The sequence below is a fragment of the Natator depressus genome, chromosome 4 (assembly GCF_965152275.1).
Source record: "Natator depressus isolate rNatDep1 chromosome 4, rNatDep2.hap1, whole genome shotgun sequence".
NCBI classification, from domain to species: Eukaryota; Metazoa; Chordata; order Testudines; family Cheloniidae; genus Natator; species Natator depressus.
The window spans coordinates 88742201-88762676 of NC_134237.1; the positions used below are offsets into that span (position 1 = coordinate 88742201).

At 45.4% G+C, this 20476-nt stretch overlaps 1 protein-coding gene across 1 annotated transcript; it reads right to left on the bottom strand.

The window, feature by feature from the left end:
• Positions 1-2858: 2858 nt before the first annotated feature.
• On the bottom strand, positions 2859-15399 carry TMEM165 (transmembrane protein 165). The gene is made up of 6 exons (XM_074951388.1): positions 15028-15399; positions 11323-11548; positions 10488-10663; positions 9322-9504; positions 5591-5696; positions 2859-3758 (listed from the first exon to the last, which is right to left on the bottom strand). Exons 1-6 carry the CDS (start codon positions 15241-15243, stop codon positions 3682-3684), a joined length of 984 nt encoding a protein of 327 aa, XP_074807489.1. The 5' UTR covers positions 15244-15399; the 3' UTR covers positions 2859-3681.
• Positions 15400-20476: the final 5077 nt, after the last annotated feature.

The window sequence follows — 20476 nt, forward strand, 5'->3', positions numbered from 1 at the left end:
ACCCAGAGACCCCCGGTCTTCGCTGGGCAGGATTGAACCTGCAAACTCGGTGGCGGTGGCGGTGGGGGCGGGTCAAACAAGCAAGCTGCCTGCAGGGTTATCGTCTGCGGCCCACCAGCTCCCCGCCCCAGCGTTTACCTAGAGCAGCTACGGCTCTGGGACCCGGGGGGCACAGGGGTCTGTGTGTTGCCCTGGCTGCTCCTCTAGGTACCTCCCCCGAAGTTCCCATTGGCCGCGGTTCCCTGTTCCCGGCCAATGGGAGCCCTGTGACCCCCGCCCCAGGTTCCAGCTGCTTCCCCAACCCCCTGGGGGCAAGGAGGGGGCGGAGTTGGGGTGGGGATTTCGGGGAAGGGGTTGGGCCTCATGGAGGGGTGGTCAGTGGTGTGGCCCTCGTGGTCATTTGAGTTTGAGACCCCTGGCTTAGTGCATGAGCTAAACGCCAAATAGGGGTTTAGAGCAGACTCCTTAATCACTAAGTGATCTCGATGGGGCAGAACACCATGGCCTAGCTCAGGTGTTGCTCCCTGCTTAGCAGGCTTTTGTGAATCCTATTTCTTCCCAGTCATTGTATAGGCACCTAACCAAGGCTTATATCCCAGTATATATATATCTAGGCACTTAAACTGTAGGTGTTTTGACACAGCTTTACTGTCTGAAGTCCCTTTGTGAATCTAGCCCAAAGTGTGTTCTGTGCCACCTCCTTCCCCAGTTCTAAAAACAGGGTTAGGTGCACTCCCTGAAGTCTAAGGATTGTGGCATTAGGGTCATAAAACCACAGGATGCAGCAGGGGTTTCTCCAACTAAGGTCTTGCAAGCACTGTGCTTCTCCAAGAAGCACCAAGCCAGCCCCTTAAAGCCATTTTCCTGACCTGGAGTTTAGCCTGATGATGCTTGCAGGCTGGGTTGTAACAGCCAGGTGGGCAGGGATGAAACTACTTCTTCCCTGTCTGGGTGCTACTGTCCTGGTGATTTCAGGATTTTGCAAACCCCAAGCCCCTGCTTCATAAACCACTTGTTGAAAGTAGCTGGACTCCTGAACCCTCAGCTGTAATTGTGTATGGGACAAACTACACACTGGTCCAGTACCCTGATCAGATGACCCACATCCTGACACATCAACACTGGATCAGTTTTATAAAGCTACTCCCCAAGAGTTGTAGTGTTATGCAGTTTGAACACATGTAAAATGACAATATGGGGAAATGTGGTGGTGTAACTGTATGGGCCCCAGGATATTAGAGAGAGAAGGTGGGTGAGGTAATAGCTTTTACTGGATCCACATCTGTTGGTAACCTGAAGAGTGCTGTTGTAGCTTGTCTCACCCACAGAAGTTGATCCACACCCACCCTGTGGAGGAAGGTACTGCCTCACCCCTTCCCTGCATTCCTTTTGCATATTTCACCTGCTGCACAGGCCCAGCGTGATACGTCGACCTAGCTTTACATGTCAAAAGTATAGCCTTATTTGTAAGTCAAACCTTATACTAGCATCAGCTCCCTCCAGGTCCTGTTCCTCACTGTATGAGAACATTCTCCACCATGGAAAAAGGTCCATGGAATGATAAGCTGCAATTCCACAGCAGGTGGGTGCTTTTAGCCCTGTTCTGCAAGTCACTCACTGGCCAGCAGCTGGTGCTGGAAACTAAAAAGCTAATTTAACCTCGGCATTTTTTGAAATGTTGTCTGCTTTACACATAGCTTAAAATACACCCTCCCTTTCCTCTGTTCTTAGTTTGAGGTTTTGCACTGAGGCTCAAGAGTTTGGCGCAGTTATGAAATACAAGAAAAAATTCACAGCTGGTGAGACTGTGGGGGGGATCCTCTCCCTTCATGAATTACTTCCAACTGAGCCACTGCCACTAGGGTAGAGTACACTAAAATCACCTAACTCCGAGGTAGCTTGCTGCCCAAGGGAGTTTTTAGCCCTAATTTAGGCACTCAGGTTCCCCCTCCATTGTATGAGGCCAGGTCTATACTACAGAATTGTATAAGTTTAACTGCTTTGCTCAAGGGGCCGCAAAAATCCATACCCAAGTGACGTAGTCATACCAACCTAACCCCCACTGTAGGCAATACTATGTGTCCATGGGAGAAGATCTACCATTGACAATCCACCTCCCCTAGAGGCAGCAGCTAACTACACTGACTGGAGAAGTGTCTTCACTACAGCTACACAGGTGCAGCTGAAGCACTGTACTTGAAGGCAAGCCCAAAGAAAGGGATTCTTAGAAGCCACCCAGCTGAACAGGAGCAAAATGCAGAGTAAAGGGGCAGGGCCAGCTCCTCAAATGTATTTAGGCACTTAGCTTAATGGGAGTTGCACCCCATGGCACTTCCCTGAAGGCCCAAAGGAAAATGCCTACTGCTGCTCTGGCTTTTCAGCCATGAACATTCTTCTCCTGCAACTAGCTGCCTGTGCAAGGGAAGGAAAAATGAGACACTCGGCTCCCTTATAGGCAACAGCCCATGAGGTAGGGCACTCACTTTAGCAATTCCCCCATGGGCCATGCAAGACCCATGGGTCTTTAGCTGTCTTTTGGTGCAGGGGCCCACGCTCCAGGTGTGGTCATGTCACATCTCTGGGATTGTTAATAGACCCCAGTGGGCATGGAGGCAAGGAAACAAAGTCACACTGGGACTCAGTTGCTGGGCAGCCTCAGGACTTAGAGACACCAGCTATTTAGACTAGTCAGAGTCCCCATCTGTGGTGCTGAAGTCACCACCTTCAGAACCCTTCTGAAGTAGCAAGAGGTATCTTGATCTGGAAACTTTAGGGAGGTTACCTTGCTCTCTGCTAAGGGAATTAAAATGAACCACCATCAAAAAAAGTTGAAAGTAACTAAAATGGAGACACCACTGTTTTATTTCCATTCCCCCCATTATACTATTAAAGAAAATATGAACATATCTTAATCTGTAAGAATTGCATTATTGTTCAAATTTGGGAATGCAGCATTGTCAAATATTGACTATTTTATTACTATGATGTATGTTATAAGTTTTCAATTTAATACAAAAAGGAATTGTTTAGTAAAGAAAATCAGATCTAGCCAGATTGTCTGTTGTTGAAAACAGTACACTGTGAGTCAGCACTTTTGTTGACTTCATACCAAAGCCCCCTGATTAAGATTTTGCCTTTTTAAATTAATTCTAAACATTTCAATAAGTGGCTCAGTCACTTAATGGCATGGGAGCTGCCCTCAGGTTTCTTAGGCTACCAGGGCATCCTGGAAGTGAAGTGTGAGAGAGTCAATGATTTTTTCCTTAATATTGGAGAGATTTGTAACATCATAATGCCAGTTGGCAAGGCGGCAGCTCATGCTGCCAGATGGATAAACTCTAGAACAGACAGCAATAGCGATCATGTGGAACAGAGGAAGGAAGCCTCATGTTTGTGGATGCAGATCCTCAAAACCCATCTGATCGGGTTCAGCAAGCAAGAAAGCCACTCAAATCCTGTGAGGCACCCAACCGCCACCTAAATACACCTTGCAAACCAGACAGGAAGCAGATCTTCACGGCATAGGGTCCATGAATGTGCCAAACTCACTGCTATAGAAGTGCAGTATCTCATTTTCAGTGCTTGTTCAGCAACAATACTTGTACATTATATACAGCAACACACAAGGACAGACTTGTTGCTCCCGATCCTTGCTCTTTAAAGACAATGAAAAAAAGCTTGTTAAAAACCAGACTCCGGGCTTATAAATAGTGCAGAGAAAGCAAATGCCAAGAAAACAATGCCTCCTATGATTGTCACTGAAAGACAAAAAAGAAAAAAGTTAAATGTTGTACAGGTAAAAATAGTTTTAAAACAAGTTAAATTCACTTCTACCATGCCTCATGAGGGGTCCATTTTCATGGACTTGACTTCCACACCAATAAGTACAGTTCAGAGGTTATTTAAACTGCCTGAACGAGAAGTTATTTCTGGCTCATGCAGCACCCTTCCAAGGTGTCTCTTGTCATCCTACTGTCCAGCTGCACTGATGTAAATAAGGATAAATTTTGACCCTTAAAATGAAACTTGGTTTTAACTCTATTATACATAAACCAGAATAAAATGCAGCCTGCTCCTCCAGAATTGAGAAGTTTTGGCTGACAGGAGTAAGAAAAAAAACAACCCTACTTTGCTCCACATTAAGGCAAAGGTGCGGTCACAAAGAGCAAATGTTGATGAGCACCGCTAGCACAGTTCTCCAGATTATACCAGCACCGAAAATCTGACTTCAGAAACATTACAACTACAACTCCGGTGGCCAGAGAAATTGTATCATGATGTTTCTCGGCAGCATCGTAAGTCATATTTGCTGATGAGATACTAACATTTCCTTGGCCAGTGTAAACAGGGGACTACCTAAGTTTCACGAATAGCGTTTACTTTTAAAATGTGTGCATGCTATTGCTGCAGAAATGAATTTTCTTGATGCGTCTTGTACCTTTTCCGGCGGCAAGAAAATACATTTGGAACAAGCTGTGGCCTGCTTCCAAGATGGGCATATCCCTGTTCGTCAAAACATTATAAAAACACCCTCTATGCACAGCTGATACTCTGAAAAGTAGTTGTTCCACATGTACAATAGCTCTAAAAAACGTTGACACGCAGCTGGGATTTTCGGATAGCCTAACCCCCTTAATCCCCCTCCTTTGAAAGACCCAGCCTAAACTCCTAGACGGTGGAATCCCTGCTGCTGTTTGCCAGACAGCATACTTTGCGTTTCTTAGATGCTTAAGATTTTCTTCCACCTCCATACCTCAGGAGCTAAAATTATGTGCCTCATCTTAATTTACTTTTAAACCCCTGATATTGGAATTCAGTACCCACCTGAAACTCAAATCACAGTAAGAAGAGACTTGTTACATTACCAAACATGATTACGATTGAGCTCCTGGACTAAGGTCCTCCATAGCACCAACAAGCACTAAGTTGCAAGGAATGCACAATCTCAGCTAGGCTGGTTCTACTTGCGGTGGCATGTAGGCTGTGTGTGCAGTGAAAAGTAGGCTGCGTCCACACTGTGGTGTGTAGCTCCACATGTCGTGGATAGACTCTGGCAACAGGGAGGCAGTGTGAAAATAGCAGCGATGGGGGAGGCACTGCTTGGGCAAGTAAAGAACCATGTAGGGTACATACCGCATGGTTCAAGTGTGTCTTCACTTTACTCCCCTACACCATGCTTTGCCACGTACAGTGCTATTTATACCCATGCTGGGGGAACAAGCCATGTATGTATTCTACCTGCTGCTGGAAGAAGTGTGTGGTGTAGATATACCTTGAGAGCTCTCCTCTGCAGGAGGTGCAGTCATGTGAAAGTCAGAGGATCAAGTCTTCACAGAAAGAGTGTGAGGTGGAAGTGACAAGTCCTAAAGGCAGCTATAAAAGCCTCCAGTGAGTTTCACAGTGTGACAATCAAAAATTAAGTTAAACACACTGATTTAAGCTCCTTCACATACCTTCTTTAGCATTAAAAACCACTGCCTTTAACTGCACCTCAAGTGCACATACCATCATTTTCATTCTGATGGTCCCTGAAGCCAGCTATAGTTATGCTGAGTAATTCTTTTTTCAGTTAGAATGAGATTTCACTTACCAGTCCTAACGGAAATTTTTTGTGCTATCATCCTTCCTCCAATAACTGCTAACCCAGTGCATAGACAGTGTCCCACTGTTCCTCCCACTGCCACACCATAGGGATCCTATGCAAACACAAACGATCAACATTAGCACAGTTGAAAACCTACAAGGCTCAAACAGCAGTCTACCAGGAAAAAAATTATGCTTTCCTAGTTTGCTGCAAGGCAAGGTTACCCCAGAGAATATCACCGACCCCCCTGAGGGGTTTTGCATGGCTCAGTAGCAGTTGTTTCCTACAATACTGAGGAACAGTCACAAATGAAAAAGACTTAAAATCTGATAAATCAGGAGCAGCCTATTACGGCACTTTTCAACCATCTTTAAGTGGTTTAACACAGACCCAGAATTCACTTTGTTTACCCACCACTGAAAAGCAGCCACCTCTAGGGTGGAGGCTGACAGCTGGCTAGAAGCAAAGCAACACTACACAATTAGAAGAACACTAACTCAAAAGTTAAGAAATGTCAAACTGAAACGGTAAAGAGGAACTTTTGGTAGTCAGAGCACATGCTAGTTACCAGAAGTATTTTGTCAAGGTCCACGAGGCCAATGCACCCACTCTAAAGAGGCCACTCAAAGAAGTATGAAATCAGAGGGACTAGGACTGGAAATATAGGTACCAAATTTTAGCCTAGATGGAAATTGCTATTCTATTCTAGGTTTACCAGCAGTTACAGCCGTAACATCACTGGATGAAGTTTTCAACTGCATAAAACCACTTTACAAAGTTGAAGGCTTTAGAGCTGTTATTTTTGTTAAAAAGGTTACTGGAAGGGTAAATAAAGAGACATGACACAATTGCTCTGGTATAGAGAATAAACACAGCGGTAACCATTACATAGCTTCTCAAGGTATCCTCCCCTTCTGTCTTACCTTCTTACAGTAGTCGGGAATATAACTAACAATCCTAGACTGTTTTAACACCAAAAATGACTTGGGGAAATCTTCAAAAGGCAAAAGCAGCAGCTGGGTGCTTAACTGTCATTTGTACTTTTGAAACTTTTTGTACTTCCTCTAGGAAGAAAAGGCGTTAGATCTCTCAACAGAAGGAAAAAGAAATGACAGTATTTCTTCCCTACAAGGAATGCATGGGGAGGGGAGTCTCTCTAGAAAGCAAAGAGAAGAAAAAGTAAATTCAGGGAAACATCAGACCCAGAAGGGGAGTAGATTGGGACTAGCTAGGCAAGGAGACTAGGACAAGGATCCATGGAGATGTAGAAAGCAACTGATGGGACAAGGAGCCCAGAGTGGGGGAGACAGGTACAGGCAAGGCAAGGGAGAACTGGATTGGGATGAGGAGCCCTGGGTGCAGAAGAGACAAGACAGGGAAAGGTTGGAGGGGACAAGGCAAAAAAGGGGTCACATATGGGGGGAGGGAATGGGCAAAAGGGACTGTGCTCACTAGAGCACACTCCCTTCCAGACTGGAATGGAACCCAAAATTCTTGAGTCTCACCAGTCCTCTGCTGTCAGCAAATCTGTGAAACCCTCTGGCAAAATGTACTTCATACGCAGCTAGTGCTGGTACACAGAAGATGACAACCTACTACTGCTATCAGTTATTCTGCTAGCTCAAGTGGCAGAGGTTTGTGCGGTGGATCTAAAGGCTCCAACCCTGCTAACGACCCATGTGGGTGTCAATGTCATGCTACATGATGGAATTGTTTTTCCAGTTTGTTTTTAAAACCTAGGAAATTGAACATAATTACTTTTACAATACAGTAAGTTCCAGAGTTGAGCATTCAAAAGTTAGGAATGCCAAACTTCAGGTTGCCTGAGACACCTTAATTTAGCATTATGATTATTTTGACAGGTTTCAGAGTAGCAGCCGTGTTAGTTTGTATTCGCAAAAAGAAAAGGAGTACTTGTGCCATCTTAGAGACTAACAAATTTATTTGAGCATAAGCTTCCGTGAGCTACAGCTCACTTCATACATAAATCAGTCTAGTTACATGATCACAGGATGCCTGCCTCTTTCAGTGCCCAGAATAGATAGGGTTCACTTAATGAGGGGCTACTCAATATTTTGTTTTCTCCTCATTTTTCAAATATTATCTGAACATATCTGAATACATATTTGAACACTCCACACTATTCAAACCGTGATCTGATGACAGAATTAATTTTCTCATGTGCTTTTCTATGGCACTCATCACTATGGTATTGGAGTCCTTTGCAAACACTAACTGACTTACCCTCGCAACACCCCTGTGAGGGAGGAACTATGAGGCAGAGTGTCTGTAAGGTCAAAAGTATCCAGTAATTTTGGGTGTCCAACTTGAGACTTCAAGACCTGATTAAACTTAGCATTATATAGCACTTTACATATTCAAACCATAGCTCCCATTGACTTTAGTTGCACTTGTAAGCACTCAGCACTTCTGCAAATCAGACCCCAGGGTCTCAAGATGAGTACCTGGAAAGTTAGAAACACAATTAGTGACCACCTGTGAAAAGTTTTGTTTAAGCAATTTGTCCAGCATCACACAGGAACTCTGTGCAGAGACAGGGATAGAACCAAATCTTCCAGGAAATCACTGAATTGCCTTAACCATGAGAACTTTCTCTTCTGGCAGTCCCCTGCCTCATTCACTATACATCTTCCAACTTCTTTAACAAAGGAAGCAAGGGTCCCGAGACAAGAGCTTCCTCCATTACACAAGCTTGCAGGTCTTGGGAGTCTCAAATTGGAAACCAAATATTTATGGATACTTCTGATGTTAAACTTTCTGTCTCATAGGGGTGTTGTAAAGATAGTCAGGGTTTGTGAAATACTCATCTCCAGGCCAGATCCATCCTGTGGCCAGGGTCCTGTGGAAAAATAGTATGTAATAATGTAATTAAATACTATCGTAATGCATACGCAGAAAGAGGCCAAATTAAGGTTGCACACCCCACCTTTGTTCTGGTAGTTCCTACCACCTTCTGAGTGCTTGATTTTGCAAGCCTAATGTTTGTGTGTGTAATATGAATATATAATAGAAAAGAGAAACGCAACATATATGAACCTATCTAGAAAGATTATCTTTCCCTCTCCATTTCCAACAGACCAGAAGCTTACCTGGATTCCCCTTCTCATTGTCTTTCTTGCTTTAGCAGCACTGTTGATGTCAAATCGATAGAAATAGCATTTTAATGCTTATTTTTCAGAGCAGCTCACAATTAATAGCGGTACATATAATAAGATAATGCATTTTTGTTTCTTAGAATCCATCAGCTTTTAACAGTTTTAAGGATTGATCAAATTACAAGTTCCTCTTTAAAGCTATAAATAGTTTTAATAGCAATATCTGCTTAGCCTGACATTTTCGAAAAGGTTTCTTAAATGATTGTCATGTTGTTCCAGGCAATAACCATCTCTTATGCTGTACAGCTGGAGAGAGAAACAGCTTTTTCCAGAAATGACACTTGCAGTCCCAAACCATGCAGCAAACAATATAACTGTATCTTTAGAGGGAGACTGTACAGCAATAGCACCTCAGGTGTTGAGGACGCATAGAAATAATCACACTGCCTTCAGATTCATGCATCCATATGCCCCCAGCATTAATTGGGTATATCTAATAAACTACAAAGAAGAATCTGCTGTGCTGATGAAGGATATAACATCTGTCTCTCCACCTCATCTGCTGCCAATATTAAAAAAAGGACAAAAGAACAGTGGGCATTTTGTATCAATCACACTCACCTCTCTTGCTGCCAGGACTATTGTTGTCAATTGAGAGCGATCACCCCATTCTGCTACGAACGTTAAAGTAAAAGCTTGAACAAAAATTGGAGAAATAAAATGCAGCCACTTCTTCTGAGGTATATTTGTGCCTGTCCCTGTTTCCACATCTCCTGGCCCATTTAACAGTTTCGTTCTCTGGAACTGGAAATGAAAACAAGAAGTCCATCAGAAGAACTGAAATATCATCCAACTATCCCAATGCAAATACTGCTCAAATGTAAACCCAATAATTTAATATTCAGGACAGTTAGACTTTGAACAATAAACTTAGCTGTTGAATATAACGTACTGCCTACCACCAAGGTTACCTACAATTTACATATCTACACTTACTCTTTTCCTCCAAGTTACTGTCTGCCTCAAAGCTGTGCAACTGCACATTTAGACAATCCAAATATTTAGCTTCTACTACAAATGTGCAAAGTAGGCAGAAACATAGGACAGGCATTTTAAAGAAGGAAAAATAGTTTATTTTAGAAAATGATACATAATGAGTTGTTATGCTATTTTTAATTATACTGAGAAGAAACGGATTGCATTATTATGGTGATAAATGGTGGTGGGAAAGGGGAAGACAGTAAAATTAGTGACAATAATACTAAATGAAATAAAACTAATGCTCCAGATAAATTGTATTAACTGTATTCTTTACAGCTGCAGTATTCTGCTTAAGTTACATCCACAAGGACACCTGCAACAACACTAGCTTCAGTATTACTCTACCTAACGGTTATAAATAAAAGCAGCAGCAATGGTAGCTGTCAACACTCTGGCTGGCAAAGCCCAAGGTGAAAGAGATACATATTTCAAGCATGAATTCTATGAAGAGGCAGTTCACTTCTCTCTCCCACCTCAAAATGTAGCCATATAGCTGAGAATTACAGCCAGCTGTTAAAACAGTCTCCAGGAAATTAGCAGAGGGGGCATTCTGTTATGTGGTCCCATGGTGAAGAGGGACATTTCTGTCTGTTTTCATGTTATTGTTAACCACACATTTGTTGCATCAGACTCTTAATACACATGTATACAGCTGAGCAACCTGCATGCACGCTCTTCCTTAATTGTGCAACTTAACTGGCCTAAGTGTTTCACCAGTCATCACTTCTAGCTACTTTATGACTTACTTCTTCATCTTTTTTCTTGATTTCTGCTTGAACTTCCTCCAGCTCCTCCTGACCCTCATCTGGGGTCATCTTCAAGCCTTCCCGAAGCATTCTGATGCCAAAAATTGCAAACAGTGCAGTTGACGCATAGTATGTGTACACTCGGGGGATAACTGTGGTGGCATAGCCAAATAAAACTGAAAGAAAATAAGTTATGTTATATGTTAAATAATACCAAGATGACCATTGATATTGTTACTATTTGTAAGTGCTGCTCCTTAGCAAAGTTCACTGTTCAGAGACCTATTACAGAACATTCAAACACTTTGTTTTCCTGTATTCTGAACTATAGAGCATCCTGTTGGTGGCTATGATAAATTGCTGTGACAGCAGCCTTTGGAGCTGCTCTAACTTAAACTGAGGGCAGCACCAGCCCAGAATCCCAGAGATGTCTAAAGTTACCTTCCCCTCCCAGACCCTGGCTACTTTTTCTGAGTACTGCATAGAAAAAGCACCACAGAACCTGGCCCTTAATCTCATTTACACCTACAGAGCAGTATGTAAGCAAAAGTCCAAGAGAGTCCAATTTATATCAATATACATATTGGGCCCTCTGTCTTCAACTAAAGAATGGAGTTATAGGATCCCATTGCATTTACTTTGAAAGGCATAAAATTTAATACTAGAAGGGATGACAAAAAAAGCTGGTAGCTCTTAAAGCTGTATAGAAAAGAATCACTAACAAATCCTGCATACCTGCTACATTCATTTTCACTTTGGTTAAGATTTAAGAATGACAGACTATATACATACATTTAATCAGTGAATTCTGAGAAAGGCAGCAAAGAGTTCTAACCTGATAAGCATGTCATCAGTCCTAAGGCAAGCATGGCACCAGCCATTACAGTCAAACGATTATAACGCATTGCCATGATGGCTGCAATAAAGAAGGTCTTATCCCCCAGCTCTGACACAATGATGACTGATATGGCAGCCACAAAAGCATGAATAAACCCCAAATTAGTTTTATCAGCAGATTCTTCACTGATAAGATGAACTGGAGGAACTGGCGTGGGCCATTTCTGTAAAAGAAGAAAATGATTGCTTAAGATTGAATATTTAACTCCCAAAAGAATTCAACTCTAGTTTTCTCCTACTGCAAACCATTATAGTCTAATACCTTTTATTAGAATATTTTCAAGCAGGATTATTGAAGTTTTCCTTCCATCAGAATCTTTTAACTACGACTGACTGTCACCCATCTGGGACTATAGTGATCAGTCATTAACCTATGATATCCTGCTATGATTAATAATGAAATACCTTTGTACAGATTATATTACTTAGGTACAGCGATCACTATCACAGTAAATGGAAGGTACACTCAAGTCACTGCAATACTGCAATTTACAATACATGGCTCTTCCTAATATTTTGGCAGATCAGTGAAGCAAGCAGTTTTTGAGTTACTGTATTACATCTAATACTTAAGCGTCCATAGTATTTTAGCACAAGGGTAAAGCTTCTTAACATTTAAGCACAATCAGGTATAGCTTTCTTCTCTTCCTTCCAAAATTCTATTATCTATGCCACAGTGAAGTTTGATACAAGTGTTATTTTATTGCCATCATAAGTGCAGTGCCCTATTTTTGAAAGCATAAAGAGGTTTCTAGTGAGCTCATGCATACTATTTATTTCCCTTGTGAAGACCACTTGAGATTTCACTAATAAAAGAAATCTGAATTTTGCAAAAAAAAAAAAAAAAAAAAAAAAAGAGAGAGAGAGCGCCAGAACATAGAAGTTAAAACAGTGAAGTAAATACAGAAGTTAATACAGTGAAGTAAATAAAAAGTTGTTCGCATTTCAGCAAAAAGCTGGTTAGAACGGTCAGTTTTAATGTATCTATTGATCGTGACAGACTACACTACATTTAATAAATAAAAGTGGTTAATCATCTTTTCCAGAACCAAGTCTCTCTAATCTCCCTTAAAATCCTGCACACAGCCATTTACATTTAAAGCTCATGCTTCACACTGTAGGGACTAAAAAGCACACATTACTGATACTTTCACCAACTGGTTGGCAGCTAGAATCAGCCGACCGAACCAAGAACCGTGAAGTTATCTAAACAAGTTTGAACGTTACAACATTTAAGACATTAATCCTAATTTTCAGAACTGAAAGATATTAAAAGCTAGTAATGAGTTTCAATTTAAGGCAAAATATGCTTTCCTTTTATGTCAAGACCACCTGGAGAAGTCAGTTCCCCGTTCACTAGCATGTAAGCAAACAAGCTGTCATCAGATGAATGCTTTCAGACTAAGGGTACGTCTTCACTACCCGCATTGATTTATCAGGGATCGATTTATCACGTCTCCTCTAGATGCAATAAATCGATCCTCGAATCGACGCCTGTACTCCACCTCGGCAGGAGAAGTAAGCGGAGTCAACGGGGGAGCCGCAGGCCTAAGTTATCTTACTTTTTGTGGTCATGTTTTGCTGTTCATTTTATCAAATGCCAAATCCCCAGCTCAATGTTCCATGTTAGGTAGGCCAATTTCTAGCAAATAAAATTCCACCCTATATTTATCCCTCCGCTCCAGCCTACAGGCTCCTTTGTTGCATCTCATGATCATCCCATTCTGGAGTTTCAGCCATCACTTGTCAATTCTTACAGAGAAAGAGCTATAGCAGAAATAGTCCCAACACTCAAATGAACTATGGTGAACATAAAGTACCTAATTCTTTAGAGAGTGATGCATTAACAAATTTAACTTGAAGATCAAGATTAAGCAGTCAAGTTTTGTTGGCTAAAGGTTCAAGTTTCTTGCATACTGTTTTGCTCTTTACATACTGTACGTGCCTCCGCCTGTCAGCCCAACATACCAGTGAATATGAAGTCAACAACTGGAGGTGGAGACAAGGATCAAAGAGAAATTTTTCCGGAGTTAAAGAAAACGTTTACCAGCAACATACTTAGCATTATTTAGATTGTCCAAAATATACTAGACACTTCCTAAACACTGCCCTAATCTCTGCCCTCAAGACAGTCCAGTTCAAGGTATTTAGGGAGATTTTTCAGAGGCACAAATAGGAGTTAGGCACCTAACTGCTCTTTGTGCCATTGAAAGTCTCCCCTTTCAGCAGTAAATGTTGACAAACCTAACAGTTTATATCCCTGTACAGATTCAGGTGTTCCTTAAGGACAGATTAGCTTTACCTCAATAACCTATTCCTTCTTAGGCTCCAAGATTCCCATAAGAGTTGCTTTAAAAAAACAAAGCAAACCACTGCTGTTCAGCCAGATGGAAATTACCATCTTTCCATTTCTGAAAACATTACTGTATAGTCAGAGAGACTTTGATAAGTCTGGGAAAGAATAAGAGGACAGATGATTGTGATAACAAGCCATGACCGGAGGTCTGGGTCTGAAGCGACTCCTCAACAAGCTGTAGATGAAATCTTCATTAGCTCTTGCAGGCCTTTGGGGAAAGTTAAATAGTTGGGGGAAGGGGCTGGCTTTAAACTTTATTAGCCTAGGAATACAATAAAGACAGTATTTTTCCATTCATGTTTCATTCCTCACTAGCATTTATCCCTGTCTTCCCAATCTCTTCACCTCTATTCACTTTGCTGCATCAACTGTTTTCCTCTTGCAGTTTGGTCTTGCGCCTTCCCCTTCCTCTCTGCATTTTAGCCTACACTGTTCATGTTCTCTCTGCTTCCCCCTTTCTTCTGCCCTCACAGTGTCAAGTATGGAAATACTAAGTGGCTTCTATAGTTCCTCCTAAATCACATGGTCAAAGTAAGTACTCACTAAGGAGTGCTGTGCTTGATTAACTGATGGTCGGTATTAAATGACCCAGAACACGCAGAATACACATGACACATTTCAATAGTTAAAGTATAAGACGCTAGTACGTTTGCATGAATGACTTCCCCTTTGTTGTTCATTTGTAGCCATTAGAGCTTTGCTTCAACATACATGCTGGGATCTAGTTAACCAGCCTATCCCTTCAGGAAGGTGAGCCATCTTTATTCAGAGAGGAACAAAATCCACTTTTAATTCAGTGCCGTGCACAGGGTATCAATTTAAAATTGCACAATCCTCTCTGTCCATTGCCGGACTCCCCACTGTCGCCAGAAAGGCCAAGGGAATACAGCCCTTTACGCTGCAATTAAGTTTAATTACTTGTTATTAGTTAGGTATTCTATTAATCAAGGTTAACTTGGCAGCCACATGGGCTAAACGCCTTTTCCTTTAGATTAAAGCTTGGATGCTGCAGAACCACCCTAGGTCACATACCCACGAGTGCTCAGCAGGCGGGGGAGGAGACACCAAGCCACGGCAGGCTGGAGACACCCGACACTCGCCCCCAGGCCGGGGGTCTGCCCCCACCGCCCACCCCGAACTCATCCACCCCGTGCCGGGTGCTGTGCGACAGACGGCCCCAGGTCTCCCCAGCCAGCACCGCCCAGGACGCTGCCGTAGGGCTCCGGCCTCCGGGCACCGAGGAGAGGGAGCTGGGGGCACCCTCCCCCCACACGGCCCCCGCCTCACCTCGGCCCGGGCCGGATCTAGCCCCTGCACCGCGGGCTGCGGCTGCTGCTGCTGTGGCGGCGCCGGCGGCTCCTTGTTCCTGCCGGTCTCTTCCTCCAGGGCGGCGCGCAGCCCGGCGGGCGCGGCCAGGAGCATCAGCAACAGCAGCGCGGCGGCCCGGCAGGACGCTCGGCCCCCCGCTGCCTCCGGGCCCCGCCGGCCGCCCCCCGGCTCCATCCCGGCCTGCGACTCGCGGAGCGGCCCCAGCTCGACCTGACCCCGCAGCGGAAACCTAGCGGCGCCGCGCCATAGCCGCTCCCGGGTGAGGACGGGCCGATCCCCGCAGCCGCCTCAACCACCTCCCGCAGCGGCCGCCACCAAGTCCCAGCGCGCGGGTGGGGGGAGGGCAGGAAGGGCTCACAACAGAAGCGCCGCCTCCAGCGCGCCGAGCAACCGAACCCGCCCCCACCTGTCCGTCCGGCTTCCTGCAGCTGCGCCTCTGATTGGCTGCGATCGCCCTCACGACGTGCTAGCGTCAGAGCGCGGAGCTGACAGGTTAGGCTGAGCCACGCTGCTCCACTTTTAGGCTAAGGAGGAACCGGCGTTGTCTGAGACGTGAGATCTTGTGACGCCCCAATGTCCTGTCCCGCCCCCTTCCTCCAGTGCCTGCCCGTGGAGGCTTGACGTGTCCTTCCCATGAGCCTGCTGCCCTAGCAACGCGCTGCCCGGCCCTTGTGCCCCGTGCGAAGGGAGTGGGAGGGGCGAAAGAGCGAGGCTCCCAAGCGCTGGCACCCGCCGCGCGGCGCGTTACAGCCCCTCGCGCGGGGCCCGCGGCGCTGTCTCCCTCTCGCTGAGCGGGAGGCCGCTCAGAGAGCAGCGCGCGCCGTGCGGGCGTCACCGCGGCAGGGGGCGGGCCGCGAGCGGCCGGGGGAGGAAGCCGGCTTTGTAGGGAGTTCGGACTCCCAGCGCGGGGAGGGAGGGAGGCGCCCCAGGTCAAGGCAGCTCATGGCCCCGCTGCAGGTGCCGCTCCACGTGGCTGGGGCGAGCTGGCTCCATGGCTCGGGGGTTAGGACATTGGCTTCATAAACCGGGGCTCACAAGGCCAAGCTGCCTGAGCAGCGCTTTCTGGCTGGGGCTCTTAGTGGCTCCCTGACTGACCCTCGCTCCCATCCCTGTTTCCTCATTTGTTGCCCCCCACAATTGCAGGGTGGGGGGAAGAGTCAATAGGTGTGCATGGCCCGGCAGCTGCAGCCAGTGCTGCTGGAACCACCAAGAGCATTCAAGGGACCAGCCAGGAGCTGTCAGGTGCCTTAGTGTTAGCAGCATCCCAGACAGCCAAGTACAAATGCACTCCGTTTATAGGAATTATTGATACAAGAATCAGCCACGTACAGTGATCAAAACCACTGGGACAAAATCATACCTGTACTAACCATGCTAAAATATTCCGATTGTAAGAATCAAGCAGTCCACTTATAAGACTCATTTTGAGGCAAACTGACTACTTGTAATACAATAATCAAGTGCAATGACACGTAATAAGCTAATAAAGCTGTTTTGAATTTGATGACATCTTGCAGGCTAGGCATGTAGCATGTCTGAAGTATAATCCCAGTGTAGAAACAAGATGTGCCATTTATGTGTGAGTCAACATGGCAGGAAAAAGAAAGACGCTTTTTGCAGATGAAAAATGCCACCTTCTGGAGTCCTACAATAGTCTTCCCAAAACCAGCCAAAGGAAGCAGCTCAGAAATTGGGAATTCCACAACCTGCATTGTCTAAGATTCTCAAAGCCAGGGAGAGCATCATACAAAATGAAGGAGACAGAAAAAGAATGAGGTCAGGCAAGGAACCTGTGGTTGAGGTGGCCCTTATAAAATGGATCAGAAATGCCAGAGAGAGATATACCCCCTAAATGGACCATTGGTGATGCAAAAAGCAGAAGAACTGGCAGCAGCCCTGGGCGTTCCTGACTTCAAGGCCAACATTGGCTGATTTGAGCTCTTTAAAAAAACAAGAGGGGATTGTTTTTAAGAAAATACCTGGAGAAGCCAAAGATGCAGACATTAGGGTACACGAAGAATGGTTAGAAAACGAGTAGATTGAAACAAGACAGGACTTTGCTAAAAAAGACATTTGGAATGCAGATGAAAGTAGAATTTACTTACAAGCCCTGTCTGATGGCACACTCATCTTTAAATCAGACAATAAAAGAGGAGGAAAGAAGACTAAAGAAAGAATTACTGCTCAGTTCACTGGTTCCACGATGGGTATGAAAAGACCTCATCATCAGGAAAAGTCAAAATCTACAGTGTTTGAAAAAATGTGAGACATCTTGCAGCCGCTATCCTGCCAATGCATCTGCTTGGATGACAGGAATCTAGTGACTGAATGACTGGGATCGAAATTTGGGCCAGGAAAGGAGAAAGATTTTGCTACTTGTGGACAACTGCACAGCCCACGTGATGAAAGATGTAGCACTGAGGAATATCCAACTTGAATTTCCTCCCAAAGACCACAACTTCTATCCTTCAGCTATGTGATCAGGGAATGATCAGAACTGCCAAGTTGTACTTTCGCAAGCAAATGGCTCTCAGGGTCAGCAGGTTTGTATCATTTTTGGTGGAACCAAGAACAGGTCCAAGTCCTGTCCCCCCGCCACACACACACACACCTGTCTAAGGCTCTGGGAGGGAGTTTGGGGTGCAGGCTCTGGGCTGGGGCAGGGGATTGGGATGCAGGAGGGGTGTGGGGTGCAGGCTCTGGAAGGGGGTTTGGGCGCAGGCTCTAAGCTGGGACAGAGGGTTAGGGTGCGGGAGGAGGTGCGGGGAGTGGGCCTGGGCCAGGGATGAGGAGTTTGGTGTGCAGCAGGCAGGGTGCCCTAGGGCTGGGGCAGGGGGCCAGAGAGGAGGCTTCCCCCCAGCACGACACTCACCCAACCCCCCCCCCCCGGCTGTTGCTCAGGAGGTTCAGCCAGGGTAAGCCCCCCCCCCCCCACACCACCACCACCGCTCAGAGTTGCTGCCATGCGCCTCCTCCCTCCACACGTGCAGCAGCCGCCTTAGCCTACCCCCAGTGCCGCTCCCTTGTAGCTGGCAGCGGACGGCAAGGGAGTGCAGCACGGAGCTGCAGGGGGCAGCCGCCCACTGCCCAGGGCAGGCAGGGACGCTCAGGGGCAGCAGGTGGGGCCAGGGGATACTTGGGGGAGGTGCGCAGAGGTGGCAGGCAGGGCCGAAGGAGAGACCCAGCCCCGAACATTGGTGGAGCTGGGTCCCCCGGGCCCTGAATTTGATGGAGCCCAGGCACCATGGGCTCATACAACTCACCGCCCCTGCACTGGGTATTGCACCACATTGATGATGAGAACAGCAAAGCCACTGCTGTGGAAATTGCCAGGAAGATCAGTCTTTTAGATCAGTAGTTTTCAAAGTGTGGGTCGCAGCAGCGCTGGTCAGCACCGCCGACCGGGCCATTAAAAGTCCCGTCGGCAGTACTGCCCGGCTAAGGCAGGTTAGTCCTTACTTGTTACAATACTGTGCTGCGCCCCGGAAGCAGCCAACAGCAGGTCCGGCTCCTAGGCGGGGGCCATAGAGCTCTGCACCTGCCCTGAGCACTAGCTCTGCACTGGGGAGGTGGTGCCTGCAGGTGAGACCCACATGGAACCACTTGCATGCTTCTGCCTAGGAGCCAGACCTGCTGCTGGCTTCTTCCGGGGTGCAGCATGGTCCACGGTGCCAGGACATGGAGGAAGCCTGCCTTAGCACCCCCACTGCACCGCTGACCGGGAGCCACCTGAGGTATGCCCACACCGCAACCCTTTGCCCCAGCCTCTTCCACACCCCAAACCTCTCATCCCCAGCTCCATTGGGTCACGGACATCAACAATTTTCTTCAACTGGGTCACCACCAAAAAAAAAAGTTTGAAAACCACTGTTTTCGATGCCAGTCTAGTGCTTGCAAATGCCTAGACTGACATCAATGCTTGAACAATCTGCAATTGCTGGAAAAAAGGAAGTCTGGTCATACCACCCATAGAGGAAGCAATTGTTGTTGATCCACCAAGAGAAGAGTGGATAGACATCAATGACAATGCTTTTGTTATACAACCTGTCTCTGATGGGGACATGGTGACTGAGGTCAGAGACCAGGTTGAAGGGAAACCTGAAAACGATGCAGAGGTGGACTCTGATGGTGAAGAGGTAATCGTTCCAACCTTGACCCAGATGAAGGATGCGATGAAAACTTTGACAAATGGCCTATTATACAGGGGCTTCGATGCTTTTAACCTCCTACATCGCATTGAAAAGGAAGTTAATAATGTTGTGGATTGTGCAATGATCCAGGGAACACTGGACAAGTTCGTAATCAGTGACCATGCCACTGCATTGTGCATTCACACTGCCAAACGTGCCACTCTGGTGACAGATGGTGACACTAAAATAAATATTAATGAGTCAATACTGTTAAACAATTTATATTTATGCTACAAAAGTCTGTGTAATGCACTTTCATATATTATGCTTGTTGCAGTTTATATGAGAGATTTTAAAATTTGTATCTTTACCGTAAGAGGTTATATAGTTCCACTAACTCGCACTGTGTGTAAAATTGTAACATGCTGTACAGTATTAATAATTGCCTTGAATAAAAACACCAGCTAAATAATTGGATAATAAAAATTAATAGCCTGTTGCTCAGTTAGAATGTTGGTATGGTTTTGTTCCATGTTGAGTATGTTTAAAGTCTAAATAATTTAATTATGGTAAATGAGATGTTTCTCAATTGAATAAAAAAAGCTAGTTTAAAAAAAATAACGGTCAATTTCATCCATTCTTTGCAATTCTGCATATAAGAATCAACCACTTATAAGAATCAAATCATCCAGGACGGATGTGATTCTTATAAAAGGAGTACACTGTGTGACGGGTTGGACCCCCGGGGGTGTCACCTGGTGTGCTGGGACACCACTGAGTCAGACTATTCTGACAGCCTGGGTGCCCTTTTAGCTGGTCTCGCTGGGCTAGGCTCTCCAGCCTTTTCCAGCCAAGCACACACCCAGCTGCAGAGAGAGAGAGAGAGATCCACTCTGAGAAGGCTCAGCTTAAGGGGCTTGCTACAGCACCCAGATGTCTACCCACCATTGGAGTACAAACCCAAAATCATATGGAATTCACCTCTTCCCTCAATGTTGAAGAGGGTGTACACAACTTCTGCCCTCCCCCTCCCCCCATTAGAAATCACATAAACTGGGTTATATTGTAAACCAGAAATAAATGTATTAACTATAACAGGTGTATTTTAAGTAGTTAAGGAGGTAGCAGACAGAACAAGGCAGATTACTAAAAATAAAACAGCATGCAAACTAAGCTTAGTACACTTAATACATGCTAGGTGTCAGAGTAACAGCCGTGTTAGTCTGTATCAGCAAAAAGAAAAGGAGTACTTGTGGCACCTTAGAGACTAACCAATT

What these genes read in the sequence shown, in the direction of transcription:
- TMEM165 (XM_074951388.1), bottom strand. Translation starts at nt 15,243, where the DNA reads ATGGAGCCGGGGGGCGGCCGGCGGGGCCCGGAGGCAGCGGGGGGCCGA. An exon ending in TAGATCCGGCCCGGGCCGAG is followed by an intron (nt 11,549 to 15,027) that starts GTGAGGCGGGGG and finishes CTTCTTTTACAG; the next exon opens with AAATGGCCCACGCCAGTTCC. An exon ending in TAGTCCTGGCAGCAAGAGAG is followed by an intron (nt 5,697 to 9,321) that starts GTGAGTGTGATT and finishes GTGTTTGCATAG; the next exon opens with GATCCCTATGGTGTGGCAGT.